The 17,373-nt window shown below is 34.2% G+C and overlaps 1 protein-coding gene across 1 annotated transcript in view; it reads right to left on the bottom strand.

The window, feature by feature from the left end:
- SLC15A5 (solute carrier family 15 member 5) overlaps positions 1 to 17,373 on the bottom strand; it is a 69,884-nt gene that overhangs the window by 37,015 nt on the left and 15,496 nt on the right. Inside the window, 2 exon segments of the mRNA XM_019744690.2 lie at positions 5,077 to 5,263; positions 9,317 to 9,537. Of these exon segments, the coding sequence (XP_019600249.2) occupies positions 5,077 to 5,263; positions 9,317 to 9,537 (408 nt within the window).

Genomic DNA, 17,373 nt, shown 5'->3' with positions numbered 1-17,373 from the left:
GCTACTGCACTCTGGTACCAGTGAAAAATGACTTTTTTGAAATTCAAAACAAAGTTTGATTCCAACCTAAATTTAATCTGCTCCATTTTTGTTTTTAACTTCTGTGAGATCATAACTTGTCCAAAGCAGAGTGCAGTTTATCAGAATGTACACATTTTAAACCTCTAGCAGACCTGTATTTTCAAGATAAAGCACGTGATTCCAAAGGAGATATTATATTTAGATAAGTAATATATGTTTTAATATTGGCTGTGTGGTTGTAGACAAGTCCATACAATTCTTGAAGCTTTTATAGTTTTTATCTTACTATGTAATAATTTTCCAAATTAGACCACAATGAAATAAAAGTCAGAATTTATTCAAACATTAAGGTTGCGCTTGCCATTTCATACTGAAGCAAGCTCTCATTCTAAAAAATAGATACGTTATGATTCTTCAGTTATTGGCAAAATTTACTCATTGAGAAATCTATGGATTTTTATGGATGGTCTGATGTATGAGTCTCTGATACATAACACAACCATAAGTATGGAATTCTGTTGCATACTTGAGAAATAGCCCTGGGATCCATGATTTTGGCAAATTCCCAGAACAGGAAATTTGCTCATGTGAGAACATACTGGTATCCATAAATCTCTCTCCTACAGACAGCTGTGATACTGTTGTCACATGTATCTGCTGACTTTGCGGAAGATATTTCTCATGTGCTATTAGAATGGAGTGTTTTCTTTTGTGTTTTACTTTTATTGTATCTCTGATTAGTTGTGTGTTCCTCTGTTAGAAGTGAGCTATCCATATTTTGTCTTTTGTTTCTCTTTAAACTACTGTAACTCATTTCAGGAGATTCAGCTTCAGTTTGTATTTTAATTTCTGAGAATGGAGCCTCAATTATTGCTTTAGATAGTGCAATAGATGTTCTACTTCACCTCAAATTTAATTCCAATGTTGATGTCAACTTTAAAAATAGAACCTGGGAATATTAATTTGCTTTTATTAAACAAATGAACAACTGAATGAATGAGTTATTCAGGCTAGATATTTACACGTTACTTCTTTTAGTGTTTACACAGTTTCTCCTGTCAGGTATTTTGCAATGGATATACACTGTGATATTTCTTGGAAAAATTTGTCACTTCTAAAACTGTAATGCAGAAAAAGTAGTTTTGCCAAAATAATCCTATTTTCAATGAAATAATTAGATCCCTGACTCGGTTTTTAATTTATGAAGTACTTTGGTTCCAACCAAAAAAGAAACTTTGTATCGCTGCCAATCATTAGAACTAGTAGAAATTACTGGTTATGTAAAAAGGGACCAATACCTTGACTGGAACTATATCATAAAGAACTTTGAGTTAGAATTTAAATTTTCACGTTTTTATTTTAAAAAGGAAGGTCTGGCATATATTTGAATGTACTTCATCTGCATTTCAATTTAAATGTCATTTAAAAGCCAAGATAATTGCTACCTACTGTGTTGTACACTTCTGCTTTGTGTAAGGCTTAATAACAATCTTAATTAGGCTAATTTTAGTCAGATTAATACTTGTGTGTGTCAGCACTAACTACTAAATGCCACATACTGCAAGATTTTAATTAATGCTAAAGAAAGGAAATACCCATGATGTAAACATTTTTGAACGGAAAAAGGCTAAAATGAAGTATGTCCAATTATGACATATGGATAAATCACAATGATATCACTGATTCTAAAGTTTTGGTAATTAAGGTTAACTTTTAAATAGATAAATCCGCTCCTATGCAACGTGAGGGAAATACAGTTTTGAGAAAACACTCTGAGTACACGAAGCCTTCGCCTTTCACAGTTCTGGAAGACGTGGAGATTTTTTTATAGCTGGTACTGTGATATTTCTTGATTTCTTTAGGTGATAAACTCAAGAATGTCATATCTTGAATCAGAAACCCCTCTTGTGTTGCACTGTTTATGAGCTAGATAAGAAAAATACGTTTCTTTTTTCCTTTATTAAATTTTTAGTTTGACCAGCTGAGTGAGATTTCCTTGTGCAGATCTGCCTCGTGGCCTGTGCTGTGATTATCCATGTCAAACACTGCACATCGGCAGTGTCAGCACCATCTGTCTCCTTAAACAGGGTGGTCCTTGGAAAGGGAAGCCCGAATGTGAGGGGTGTGGGGGAGTCTAAGGAGTAACTGCTCATGGTGGTGACAAAGAATCTTTTCATTAACTTCAGAGCCTTATTGGAAGTAAGGATTCTGAATTAATACTGGTAATTTAACTTCGGTAATCTACCACTGTGTATAACTGGTGAGTGGAATAATAATAATAATAATAACAGTAATAATAATAATAATAATAATAATAATAATAAGCAATGGTCTTAGAATTAGGAAACATGAATTTAAATGGCACTTATGTTTGAGACCTTTGACCTATTAAATGCTGGTTTATCATGAGATTTAATGGGATATGTATATGAAGGTGCCTATGGTTCAAATTAAGAACTCATAAATATTTGTTCATAATTTATATAGTTACATATCACTCACATTTTCAAGGCACTTGAGTTCAAAGTGAAAGGAAATTTTAGTATTAGACTAATTCAGTTATGTATATTATTACCAAAAAGTACTCTAAGTTTGTGCTAACAGGTCCTGGTAAAATGTAATCTTCCAAAATCCTAAGCAGAATATGGGAAACTTAAACAAAATCTAGTTAAGAAGATGCATATCATCATACTTTTTTATATTCCCATAGCAAAATATTATGCAAATAAAATGAACAAGTATGTAAATGAACAAATGAACGAAATCTGGGTTAGAAACAATTAAATTCAGTATTGTGTACTCAGAGAACGTAGCTCAGTTTTTTAAAACAAGTGTAGTTTTTCCCTTTTGCTGCCCAACAAGTCTGTTACCAATATTAAAGGGGAATATTTAGTTCATTAACATCAAACAATACATTAAATAATGCTGTCTAACTTTCCTCTATTCAGAAAAAAAATCATACCTTTCTTTAAGAATAGACATCATTTCAAATATGCAAGATTGGAGAATTGTCCAAAGAAAGGGTCTTATATGTAAAGTGAATTGAAGATTTCATATTCTCTGGAAGAATTTCTAATGGTGTTCTTTCAGCCATGTTGTATAGCATATTTTCCTAAAGTAGTACAATTTAAGGAATTTTTTGTAATTAAGTAATTTGGAAGCTCAGACTGGATTATCATGGTACTTACTGTACAAGACTGGCAAAGTTTTTGGCATTTTGCAATATAAATTTACTCCCCTTTTATCCTGCATTCATTCTGTTTTAATAATATGCTTACTGAGGGTATGTACAATGTCTTTTCTCTTGAGTTTTCAAATAATGCTGGACATTCACTAAGTACTGGTTTTGGGATTTTCACATTGGCAGACAAAAAAGCACTTTTTAAGATTTAAGAATTTTCAAAAACCTATTAATATTTATCATTTGCCTAAACGTATTACAATAAATAATGTTGGGATTACTGGCTTTAGAAATAAATCAAAAAAGATTATGTACCAAAGGCCTCTATAACTGAAGATAACAAAATAAACTAGGGTGAGTTTAGTCTATTTGAGTTCTTCCCCAAAACAAATCTTCCCTGTGATGTGATCTGGAGTGATTGTGGCTTTGGTAAATGACAGGAAGCACACACACTAAAATGTAACTTCTATAAACAGATAAATAGCAAAACATATAATAATGGGTTACCAGAAGACTACATGGTCTCCACAGATCTCTAAAAAGGAGGAATTAACAACAAGAATAGGTTAACGAAGGAAAGAGACTCTTCGAAATGCTTGCCCCTGACTATTTCAATGGAATCATTTCTCATCTAGATGATAAGACATCAGGTTACCATTACATGATATTCCACAAGAATTTCAAACTCCCTTTGCTTTCTGTTGATGCCCACCAAACAATTAGACCCTTCCCTTGCAAATGATGGTTCACTCAATACTCGCTAACATTTATAGAGCTTTCCTTCTATGTCAGGACTATGCTCCAGGCACTGATGTCATCCTTAGTGATTCCAAAGGTCTTACAAAATGGAGGAACCCAAAGTTGTTTTAAGGTATGCCCCTCAATGAAAATAACAAGTGAACTAGAAGAAAACAAATATTAGGTGGCTTTTCGAAGTCTCCCAACAGCACCTCAGTGGTAGAGCATAGGCTGAGATCCAGACCTCTGATTGGTGGAGTGAGCCTGGTTTTATTGTACCAGCACTGTCCTCTTGTTTCACATCAGTGCCCAAGGGGCCACGCTTGGTAGAGGACAGTGTGATCAGAATGGATTTCAGCTCCTTCTCTCCCATGTCAATCAGAGAAAAGTTATTTTTATGGTTTATTATTTGTGTTCTGAGTAAGATGTTCTATTTTTTTCTAAAAAGTGAGAGTAGAACTTTACTGTCCTCACCCTAACAACAACAACAGCAGCAACAACAACAAAATGGTAATTATGTAAGGTAAAGGATGTGTTAACCTTATTGCAGTAAACATTTCACAATACATATGTGTACCAAATCATCACATTATACACCTTAAAATTACATAATGTTAAATGTCAATTATATTTCAACAAAGCTAGAAAAACATGTTTGAAAATTATTGCTATATACCTTACTATTTGAAGAAGTACTATAGTGAAGCTGTGAATCACAGTAATAATTTTAAATAAATTTTGCCAGTGGTTCAGAAGTTAATGCCTCCCAAGTATAGCCTGGCATTATGTTTTAGGTTTGTTACCTGTGTTAATTTTTAAGAACATACTCAGTGTTGACTCAGGAGTAAGGACCACCTTCCTTGAAGAGGATAGGCCATTTGATGATACTGGAAGTTTTACCGTGTCTTTATCTCAGGTGTGTCTTCTGAAGAATAGAAAGAAAATGGGACACTGATGTCTGCATAGAGATTTGAGAAGCTGGAGGTTATCACTCTCAAATTCACCTTCTTCCCAATTTGTCAAAATCAGACTTTTTTTTTAGAGCATATAGCTAGCTTAGATGTTAGCAGAGTGGTTTTTCCTTTTCTTTTTTTAAAGTTGCAACCAATTCACTTGAGATGGTAACTGGTACTTACTAATGCACGCTGACAGAAATGGTCTATCTCTCTTAGAGGGAAATAGGCAAGTGCTGAAATATTCCATACAAGGAGCTAGAATTAACAGTGGCAGGATGCTGATGACATTCATTACTGCAATGGGCAGAAGAAACCCATCCAAATTCAGGTTGGAATTCATTGTCTGCAGATAATATCCTGAAGGAATCTGTATTTGAGGGGAACAGGAACCATGCATTAAGACAAGGGTTTAACTTTGGTGTAAGAGTCCTGCCGCTGATGCCTTGTCCATTGCATGTATTCTGTGACAGACGAGCTGGATGTTCCCTGGGTCTTCAAGTGTCCAATTGTGAGCTGACGAAGGGCAGTAGGAGCTCTATTTAGCCTACTGACAACACTATTGATTCTTTATGGAGAAATCTTTTGTCATCTAGTCTATCTTCTTAATTTTCCTGTGAAAAGTGGCCCTGATTTTGTGCTTAGGATGACACATAAAATATCAAATGACTTAAGCTTTGCATTTAACTTATTTTTGAACAATGATGTAAAAACCAGTGGAAAGTATTAAGGATGTCAGTTTTTCCCTGATGAAAATAAGTTTAAGGCTAGAATACATCCTTTAAAAAGCATCTGGTTTAGTGATGAGATTTTTTCTGAAGAAGAGGGGCCCATGGTGGAAACACATTATTTGTTAGAGACCATCTTTATGGGCTTCCTGGATTGGCCTCATTTATAACATGAGCCAAACAACATGAGAAAAAAAGAGAGAAGACATATTTGTGTCTAAACTCTCCTTTTAATTAATTGCGTCGCACTAGAGGACCAAAAAGAGAACTATATGAAAAAGGTTTGTGTAATAAAGTAGCAGATAAAAAATGGAAAAAAAAAATCCTCTGCCCCACCCCAAACCTTCAATGTTATGTTAGAATTTCTTCATTTTTAAAATAACCCTAATACTCTAAGCCTAACTTAGAGCCTCTTCATGCATTCCAAACCTCTTGTTAGGTTATAACATCAGAACTAAAGCACATCATCACCGGAAAGGGGACCTCTCCTCACTTTTCTAGTTTATGAACTTTGTGGAAACAATCACATCTTTATCATAATCATTAGCAGCACAGAGTTTTTCTTTAATTCCCAGTGGCACACAAGCTCCTAAGTGTCTTAGAGAGAAAGTCAACCCGAGCCTTGCCTTTGAGAAATGAACTCTCCAGTTTTTCTTTCAGTACATGCACTAACCACATTAGGATTCCTGCCTTCCCACCATGCCGGAAGAGCAGCCTTGCTCAAACATCCAGAGGATAACTTCTTGTTTGAAACCTTCACTAACCCCTTCTGTATCATCAATTGTGCAATCTGAGAGGGTATAGGAGAAGCAGTCATAAGTCAGTACAGCTGTTGATGAGCCCACCAATTGTAAAGCGAGCCTAGTGCTGTGTTAACCGCTTAAACCCAGGAATGAGCCACATTTGCACTGAGGTGTTTTTTCCTATCTCTAAAAAATACGTCTTGGTAATAATTGATCTTCAATCTTTAATTTGACTCTTGGCATTGTAAACTAGGATTGTTTTGGTTGGGTACAGATGGAGCTAGTGAAGGGAACATTAGCTAGTTCTGCCCTAGTTCAATAAAATTAAGCATGTATCACCCAGTCAAAGGAGAATGAATAATGTTTTTTCAAAAAAGTGCTGGCAGCAGAACTACTATAAGACTGAAAGGCTCCCAGCACAACTTGGAAGTTTCTGTTACTGATTTCAAATGAGAATTATTGTTAATAGGAATAAAGTTATTATCGGCATGAATCACAGACACAGAAACCTGTTAACTTAATAATGTGGCAAATGTACTATTAATCTTTAGTGAAGCAATATTAATATATTGCCTAATCTAAGAAAAGGCTCCAGTGTCTTGAAAGCTTGAAATCATTTCTGCTTCTGCCTCAAGTTCTGAAATCATCCCCTTTTAAAATTTTAAATACTTTTATTTCACACAAGCCTCTGAGTATTCAGAAATAATTGCTGTCAATAGAGATTCATTTTCACCTTTGAATGACCAGTAATGTCAAATGGCAACATCATTGGCCTTAATATCAACATATTTTAAATGTATGTCTTGGAACTGAAGGTCAGTAATGGCTATTAAATTTAAAATATGGAATTCTATGATATTTCATTCTTGGTACTTTGATTGCCTTTATACCAGTGATTATTTCATCTGGAGGCAAAAATTTAATTCCAGCCTATCCCAATGGAAGTTTTCTTTGCCTCCCTTGAGAAGTACTTTCTAACCATTTCCTTTAAAGTTTCTGGCAAACATAGGTGTATATAATTTTGGAATCTATGTAGTCTGTATCAGGATTTTTTAATCCAGCTGCAAGAGAGGCATTGTGGGTAATTGCAAAGTATGGGCATTGATGCCAGCCCTGAGTTGGGATGGCTGCTCTGCCATATACTATTATTAGCAGGGTGATCGCCAGCAAGTACAAGTCATTTAATATCTCTGAGACTAAGTTTTAGGATGATAATCTCAGCCATGTAGACTTACTGTAGAGATTAAATTAGATACTGTGAAGTCATTTTTTGGAAGCTAGGACATATAGAAGTGATCGATAAGGATTAATTTTTGTTCTTTGCAATAAATTGGGCATCTAGATATGGTAAGACGAATAAAAATCAGTTTATCAGAAATTATTGTAATTTATGTCAAATTAAAAAATATATGACATTTTTCAGAGAAGGCTCAGTCAAAAGAAATATAAGATGTCACTGCATTATAAAGACAAAGACTCAGTAATTCGTGCTATTTGCATAGAAGATTCAAGGCTAGCTATGGACCACTTAGTAATTTTGTACTCATTATTAATTTGTTCATTCTAAGATGTTTTTATGATATTAATTATATCTGTGGGTAATATTTTTATGTTTTTGTGCCAGCTATTATTGTGGAGTCAGGAGGAAGGTTGAATCTGCTAAATCAGCCTAGCTTTCCTGCATTATTTAGAGCAAAGGTCAGCAAACTTTTCTGTAAAGGACCAGATAGAAAATATTTCCATGTATGGATGCTATTGTAACTACTCAGTTCTTCTGTTTTCACGTATAAGTAGATACAGTATGACAAACAAGTAAGAGTGGCTGTGTGCCAATAAAACTTTATGGACACCAAATTTTGAACTTCGTATAATTTTCATGAGCCACAAAATAGTTTTTCTTTTGATTTTTTTCAACTATATAAAAATGTAAAAACCTTCTTACTTTGCAGGACATACAAAAAAAGGCAGTGGGCTAGGTTTGGCCTGTGGGCTGTAATTTGCTGACCCCAGGTTTAGAGAAGCAAGCATTCTACTAGAATCAGAAGGCAGATTCTGCTTTTCCTTTCACTACTGTTAACTGTGTGATCTACCCATACCCTCTAAAATCACTTAATTTTTCTGAGCCTCATCTCCTCTTCAACAAATTAAGTAGTGAGTAAATTAACCTCTAAGTTTCTTTTCAGCTCTTTTGTTCTATGATATATCAATACAACTTACTCGTTAGCCATCTAAACTCTAAATTGGGGGGTAGCAACGAGGATAATACCAAATTTCTTCAAAGACTTTTATAATCATTTGATATATGAAGAACATATGAAGAAATTATATTTCTTAATAAGTAAGTTAGTCTTTGAGCATTATCACATTAAAAATTTTTTTTAAGTCATATATATTTATAAAGCATACTTTGGACTTGGTGTTTTTTCTCTGATTTCTCTACAGCATAGGGAATGATTCACCAAGGAACTAAGAGTGGGTGGGGAGAGAGTCACTTGCTCATTAGTACTTATACTCAAGAGTACCGTGGAGGTGATCCTCAAATCAATCAATTTAGCTACATGTTAGTACCAGTTTTTAAAGGCTTAATGAAGAAGGAAGGCAAAACCTTTGGCTATAGAGAGGTTGGGTAATTGCTCATCGATCTCATATTTTCATGGGCTGCTTTTATGCCTTATAACTATGCATTCTAAAGTATTATCTGCACCTACTGACAGACATTCATAGTTCTACAGGAGAAACAGCCTACCCAGATTCTCCTGAGGTTTGCCTCTGCCTGACCCAACTTAGCTCTTGAAATTAGAGCCTGTAATGATTAGAAGCATTTATAGAATAACTGCCTGATGAAATGTTTGGGAAGAGCTTTTGTTGGGATGAAAATAAGTATTTACTTATAATGTTAAGATGCAATTATTTTATTTTTGTTGGGGGATAGTATTAATTACCCTTCCTTACCTGCATAATGCACATTCTGTAAAGGAGCTGAAAAACAAAAAGAGGGAGAAGGGTCAAGGAAGATTTGGTGTCTTCCACTTGGAGCTCACTGTAGTTGCCACCATTTTTTACCCTGGCATGGTCTAACCAGCTTGTTACATCTCCACGAAGATGGCAATATTGCAGACAGCATGTTTTCAGTGCATTAACAAACACTCCAAAAGTTGTGAGGAGGGTGCAACCTGCAAGTAATTGGAAATATTATGTATTAGTAAAGGAATTGCTCTTCAGTTTTCCAAGATGTCAATCAGGAAGATGACAATTATAAGAATGAAGGGCAGTAAAGTGACTGAGAATGTTTTAGCACCCAAGGGGTTAAATTCAAAGGAACAAGCTCTGACAAGAGTTCTGGCCTCCTGGTGACCAGCCCAAGGTGGTGCCTGACAGCTGATAGAAAAAATGAAAAAGGTAAGATCAAGGGGAACTGTTAAAAAGGGAAGAAAGGAGACAAAACACCAAAGTAAAAATTATAGAATCTCTCAGAAGTCTCTAACTTTTACTCATTAATGAATATGACAACCTGAACTTTCCTTTACAGCCTTGACACAAAGAACTGGTACTGTTTTTTAATATAAAATGTTATATAAATAATCTTCACTTTACTTGTCATGTAGAGGGTGGTTTCTTATTTTGACATGGGGATGAAGGGAAATGTGTTCTCTGCTTTGACTTTATCCATGAATTTCAGACGTAAACTTTGAACTCTCCAAATAACTTCATACATGTTGATAGTGTCACTAAAAGTTCAGATTGGAATCGTTGGCTTTTGACTTTTCCAGTAGTTTCCTCTCGGTTTATGTGGCTGTCACTTTAGCATCAGAAGCATTTTATTGCTTTAGATGTTTGCAGTCGCTTACTGCTAATGATTTGCAACGTCATTGTTGCTTATTTTATGATCTTTCAGATTCCAGCTTTTCTTTGATTCCATTAGAACTCCCTGATACAGTGATGATAAGAGACCCCTGTTTTGTTAACAGTTCAGTTGTGCCATCATGATTGTTACAATTTTTTTATAGAACCCCTTTGACCAGATAATCCTTCCGCAAATTACGTAGACACTAAACCATAGTTTCAGGATAAATGGTAAAATAAATGTGAAAATCTTTGAGTTTCTCTAAAGAAACTCAAAGTATAGTTTGGTCATGATTTGATCATGTTCAAGTTTCCTGTAAAATTCTAGATGAAATGCATTCTAACCAAGTTCATTTAAATGGCACAGAATTTTTTATTTTATATTGAAATAAAGAATATTTATTAATGTTTCTTTTTATGGTTACAGAGTGATTATATTGATTTGATCTGGTCTTTTCTTTAAGTGTTATAAGAGACCTATTATGTCATTCTTTGATTAATTGAGGAAGCTGGGGGTCTAGTAATTGGATATGGAGCCTTTCACCTCTAAGTCACTGAATCAAATCCAGCCCAAATTGGTAGTGACCAAGAATGATTACAGCAGTGGCTTTTTGTTGGCCTCTGTGAAGTGTGTAGAGGTCAAGTGGAAGTATGTTGGGATAATTGCTGACAGGAGATGGGCTCATATCTATAGTAACTATTGCCTCTTTTTAGTCACTATTTCCAGACACAAATAAAAGGCCCAGGGACTGAGAAGGCCCAGGGGACAGAAACACCTATGAGTGACCAAGGTTTGTGTCTCTTAGGAAAGAAGTAATAGGAACATCTCCTTATTATTGCAGGAAGAACAGCTCTATTATGAGACTTTCCTAGCTATTTCAATTAGTTTACTTAAGGTTTTAGTAAGATGAGAACTGAGAATGTCTTGATGAACAGCCTAGAGACCAAATTTGAACAGGTCTGGGCTAGGAGGCTTAACTTTCTGACATTTCCTTATTATCTTGTCTCTGTTGCTCATCAACCTGTTCTCTGCTCAACTCTTGCAAAACATCGCTATATAGGTTATTACTGGCATTGATCCAGCTTACTCTATGCTTTCAAAAAGGCTTTATTATTAACTGATAGCTATTTCCAGGATGAAATACTATTTCTAAAGATATTCCCCTCAATTTTCTGTCTATGTTTCAAATTCAGGGATTTTATTGAATATGACATGTTTTAAACTCATTATTCTTTTTCTTTTTTTTTGTATAAACAAATCACTGTTTGTTGCAGGATAAATTTGGATCTGTCCTTATACGTGATAAATTGATACCTGCAATTTTATTAAACAGTTAAATATCACTATCATATTATTTCTGAAGGTTAGATGAATGCTCTTAAACTAGCAGGGTTAAAAGACAAGTCTTTTTTTTTTTTTTAATTTCTCAACTATCATGGTCAATATATTTGTGAAATACAATAAAAATGAAATACCAAAAGAATAAAATAAGAAACAAGGACATATAAAATATTTCCTGATTTTTTTATTATTAGATTCAACGGATATAAAATATAACTTTCCATAAGAACTTTTACATGTTTTCTTTTAGCATCTGTATTTATTTTACTGCATACCAGTAATAAACAGCTTATTGACCAAAGCTGCTCCATGGATTAGGCTTTGAATATCACTGGCTTCAAACCAATAAACACTTTGAAAAATGAATTTATTTAAGCAAGTAAAATTGTATCTGATGTGGTGATATGAAGCAACAAAAACAAAATGGTTAAGAACAAGAAATGGATAAGCATGAAGGAGGTCTAAAGTTTTAGCTAGCACTGTGAGTGCACATAATTTATGCCAAACAAATGTTTCTAGTTCTTGAGAATATGGCAATAAACGTGACCTACAAATCCCTGAGTTTTCTTTCTGGTGGGGGTCACACTAAACAAGCAAGAAACTGTTAGGCAAATTCAACGATGAAAACAAAATGGACTGATAAAATAGAGGCCCATGGTAGGGTTTGGTGTAGAGGAGACTTAAAAAGTTGAAATTTGAACTGAGGATTGAATAGGCAAAGAGATCCAGAGGAAGCATATGCCAGGCATGTCATGAGGTAGAAATGAGCTAGGAGACATTCGGGAATAGTAAAGGCCAATGGGACAGTAACTCAGTTAGTGAGAAGAAGATTGGAAGGCGATGCGGTTCAAGAGTTGTTCAGGGGTCAGATTTCACAGGCCAAAAGAAGGAACTTGGGTTTTGTCCTCAGTGTTATGGGAGACCATTAAGTTTTGTACAGAGTAGAGATATCATATGCTGTATAATTTAAAAAATATTCTCTGAGCTCTGATAGCTGTATAGATAATGGATTCTAGGAAACAAGAGAGGAAGCTGGGGGACAGGCAAGTAGTGGTGACTTGTACATAGTAGCAATGAAGAGAAGTGAATAGGATGGGACTTGTTTTTGAACAATTAGTAGGATTTTCTGATGTAGGGAGGGGTTGAAGAAATGAGAAGATTGGGGATGACTACTTTTGTTTCCCTTAAATAACTGGTTATTGTTGACTTACATTGATATGGAAAGTCAAGAAAGGGGTCAGTTTGCAACTAGAAGAATCAAGAGTTGAGTTTTGGTCAGGTTAAGTTTGAGACCAGTATTAGATAACCAAGTCAAAACGTTGAATAGTAAGTTGGATATCTGAGTTTAAAGGTGAGAAGAAAGGTCACTACTGTGCTTCCCCGAAAATAAGACCTAGCTAGACAATCTAATGCGTCTTTTGGAGCAAAAATTAATATAAGACCCGGTATTATATTATATTGTATTACATTACATTACATTATATTATATTACATAAGATCCGGTCTTATAGTAAAATAAGACTGGGCCTTATGTTAATTTTTGCTCCAAAAGATGCATTAGAGCTGATTGTCCAGCTAGGTCTTATTTTCGGGGAAACACAGTATGAAATCGAGTGCTTGGTGTATAATTGGCATTAAAAACTGTAGAACTAGAGGTTACTTAAGGAAAGAGGGTGGGAAGAGAAGAGCCAGGGTCTCTGGAATGAATCCTAGGGCTTTGCATCAATTAAGAGGAGAAAACTTCGCCCAGGTGATGGAAGAAGAGTGGACAGTGTGCTAGATGGGTTGTAAGTCAGAGGGAAAAGGAGAAGTAATAAACCTAACTTGATCAGCTGGGCTGAGAGGAAGCCAAGAAGCTAGGAGATGGCAGGAAAGGAACAGTACAGTGATCTCCCTGTCCCATCAAACCGCAGAGTTATCACTGAATGTTAGGAGGGATATCTTGTTGAAAACATCTACACCTATACATCACGCCACCTCCTCGGATTAGTCCTTTAAACTTAATAGAAAATTTGTGCCTTCTATACAAATAATTTGGGGTGTCATGTTGACTCAGCCTTTAAAAGAATCCATTGTCATTAAAATTCTCAAATTGCTTTTTCTGCACCAGGAGCATAAATGGGAAGTTGGGAAAAAAAAAAAAAACTGGAATGAAAATGCAACTGAGACTTCAAGCTCCAGTTTAAATGTGCAAGCACACCAGGTGTGTACATTTTTAAATAAAACAGATGAGCTATTTAAAATTTTTTATTGCAAAACTTAAAGACTGTCACCATTACTATTTTTTTAAAAAAACTTTAGAAAGCAATTTTCCATTCTTTGTACCTTTAAGTCCTTGGCTCTGATGCTCTGCTCCTCTGACCTTGATCTAATCATGAATATCTATGCTACTTAATTATAATAAAAAAGCCTACATTGCACTCTAGATGGTAGATGCACATTTTTTTCTTCTTTGGTCACCTGCCAGTTCTCAAAATTATAGCAGTGGGAAAAAATGCAAATGAAGGCCGTGCTTGACAGCTAAACATAATGGAATGCATGGTCCACATTTGAAAAGTTACCTTAAAATAAAAGGTAGCATATAAAAAATCATTTCTTTAAGGTCACCTATGGCTTTGAATTACAGCTTGGAGGAATTTCCAATTTAGTCATCAGAGAGGAAGGAGCCAAAATAAAGATTATATACTTTGCTAGAGGGAAGACAGAGTTTTACTTCATCAAGTTGGGTGATCTTATAACTTGGAAATAGAAACAGAACAAAACAAAAACAAAAATAACTCCAAAATATTCATTTTATGAAGTATTATGTAAAGTAAACCACCAGAGAACATTTTCTATTATAATTTTACTTGCAGCTAGTAAACTTGTCTTGTTTTGTTTGTAAATGTCCAAAGAAAGGTTACCTTATCATATGTTAAAAAATGTAACATATGGACTACTATAATAGGGCTGACAATACACAGAGTTAATTACATAGATCTATATAACCTAAAAATCATATTTATTCAGATGAATATATTTTCAAATAGGAGATTGGGAAACAGATGAATGGATGCTAAATAGTTATTTAGAAAATATGAATCTAAAAAATTATATATATGTGTGTATAGATACATATATATATTCATAAAAAACAGAATTATTTGATAATTACACACTCCAAAAAATGTTAGTGATCTTTCAATAAAAGTTTATACTTTACATTTTCTTCTTTTTTGTTATTCAGGGATGACAGAGAGGTTCTCTAAAAATTGAAGGAAAATGTCCACAATCCCATAGAAAAAAATGGACTAGATATATGAACAGGTAGTTCACTGAAAAAACAACAAAACAAAACTCAAATTACTCTACAGCAATGAAAAGATGTTCAACTTGTCTCATAATAAGAGAAATGTCAATTAATACTTAAGTGAGATATCATTTCCCACCCTCAAATTGGCAAAAATCAAAAGTTTGACGATGTACTGTGTTGGAGAGACTATGTGAGAATAATCATTCTTACACAATTTGGGGAAAAACATACAACATGTTCCAATGACTGTAGAAGGGAATTTGGCAATATGTAGCAAAATTATCTATGGATTTACTTTTTGATTTAGCAAACTTGTAGGATCTAGCCTAAAGATATGCTGGGGGACAGTGTAAAGAGAGGTTTACACCAAGCTATTCATTAGAACCTACTTAACAGCAAAAGTAAAGAAACAACCCAAATGTGCATCAACATAGGACTGGTAAAATAAACAATGGTTCACCATACAGTGGAGTACTATGCAGCTATAAAAAGGAATGGGGCATATTTTTGTAAACAGTTATGAAGCAAGCACTAGGTTATATTAAATTGAAAAAAGCGAGTGAGAAAACTGTGAATAATATGCTACTGCTTATATAAGAAGGGGGAAATACATATACATACACAAGGACACATACACACATATAAAATTTTAATACTTTTGTAAATTAAAAAATGAATGTTAATTTTTAAAAATAGGTAAATTGACAGCTAATGGAATAGGAGGGGATATAGGAATATATAGACCTTGTTTTGGACATAAATTTTACATGATTTAAAACAAATTGTAAATTTTAAAATACCTGGAAGTATAAAGAAAAATGGAACTAATGCAGTTAATTATACACATAAATTTAGTGGTATAATCAGAGAGAAACTATACCAAGTGACTTTAAACCATAATAATTTTAGTGAACATTCCCAGGGTTTATGACATTAAAAAAAAAAAAAATGCAAGAAGAATCTTAACACTCTTTCCAACAGTCATGTTGTTGGTGGTAGTGTTAGTTTAAGATTACTGAGTGTGTCTTTTGAAATGAAACAAATATGCAAATCTACTGCTGTCATTGAGAACTGGGATTTTTGGCATGGGAAGAAGTAGAAAAAGATCTGAGTTTGATAAGGTTAAGTAAAAATCCTGTAGCACTGGTTTTGATTAGGATATTAGTACAATCCAAAATGTATGTTATCTTAGAAAGAAGAAAAAGAACATTTTCTAGCTTTGTGCACTGAAAGACTAGCAACCGTGATAGACTCAGGAGCAGTGAGCATCCCTAGTGCTAAGATTGTAGTCTCTACATTCCTTTATATACAAAAAGGAAACACAATTTTTGGAGAAAGAGATGGTTCAAAGTTCAGGGAGGGAAATGATGACCGTACACTATCTTATCATAGCCGAAAGCCAGGGAGCAACAAAGGACAATAGAGGCTTGTCTGAAGAACGCAGGCACTAAAGTGGAGCGGACATCACGGCCCAAAGACAGAACACTGTGAGCATCAGTAATTGGAGTGGACAGAAACACGTTGAAATTCTTATGTCCATGAATTAATAATAATAGTTAAAGAAAACTAATAGGTCATCTTTGGAAGATAATGAAGCTCAACGTATTAAATCCAAAATCTAAAAACAGGGAAATAATTAGACATTTATTTCTTTTTCTTACATAATCTGTACCTCTGTGTAATTAAGTAGTTGTTGAGGAATTATTTCAGCTAATAAGAGAGAAAGAAATATAGAACATCACCATCCTGCAGCTCCCAATAAAGTCATGGATTTAGGCAAAAATCATCCTTGGGTGCTGACACTGCAAAAACAGAGTAATCAGACATTATGTCTCTTGATTGAAGCACATACCATCATCTATGAAGGAATTCCCCCTGCCAAAAAAATCTGAATTTGATTAAGTACCTAGGTCTGTTAGACGATTTACAGGAAATAAAGAGAAAAATCTGTTGGATCACACCAGGTGGATGTAATCAGCAAAATCCAGACTATTGCAAATGCTCTATGAAAAATTGAAAAGAGAGAGACAGAAACGAAGGGGGAATATATATGATTTAAGAGATACATCTCCCATTTGGAATATATGGGCCTTATTTGGATTTGATTTGAATAAAGCATAAAACAAAACAAAACACAATTTTTTTTAATGGAAACAATTAGATTTTAACAGTGACCAAGTATTTGATGATGTTAAGAAATTCTGTGTGTGCGTGTGAGGTAATGACATTGTGATTATGTGTTTTAAAGTGTATATATATATATATATATATATATGTATATATATATAAACATATATATAACATATAACATGAACATAATACACACACACACACACACAAATGAAATGCTATAATATTTAGTTTTTGCTTCAAAATTACCATGAGGGGATGGAAAAAAGTGAGTAGAGATAAGTTCTTAATTGCTGAAGCTGAGAGCTATAGATAGATGGGTTTCATATATGATTTTTTTCTCTTGTTGTTTATGTGTGAAATATTCCATTATTAAAACTTTTTCTAACAAGGGAAAACTAA

The sequence above is a fragment of the Rhinolophus sinicus genome, linkage group LG02 (genome assembly GCF_036562045.2).
Source record: "Rhinolophus sinicus isolate RSC01 linkage group LG02, ASM3656204v1, whole genome shotgun sequence".
Lineage (NCBI taxonomy): Eukaryota > Metazoa > Chordata > Mammalia > Chiroptera > Rhinolophidae > Rhinolophus > Rhinolophus sinicus.
The sequence above is the reverse complement of the archived record's forward strand: the minus strand, read 5'-3'. Positions and strand labels throughout refer to the sequence as shown.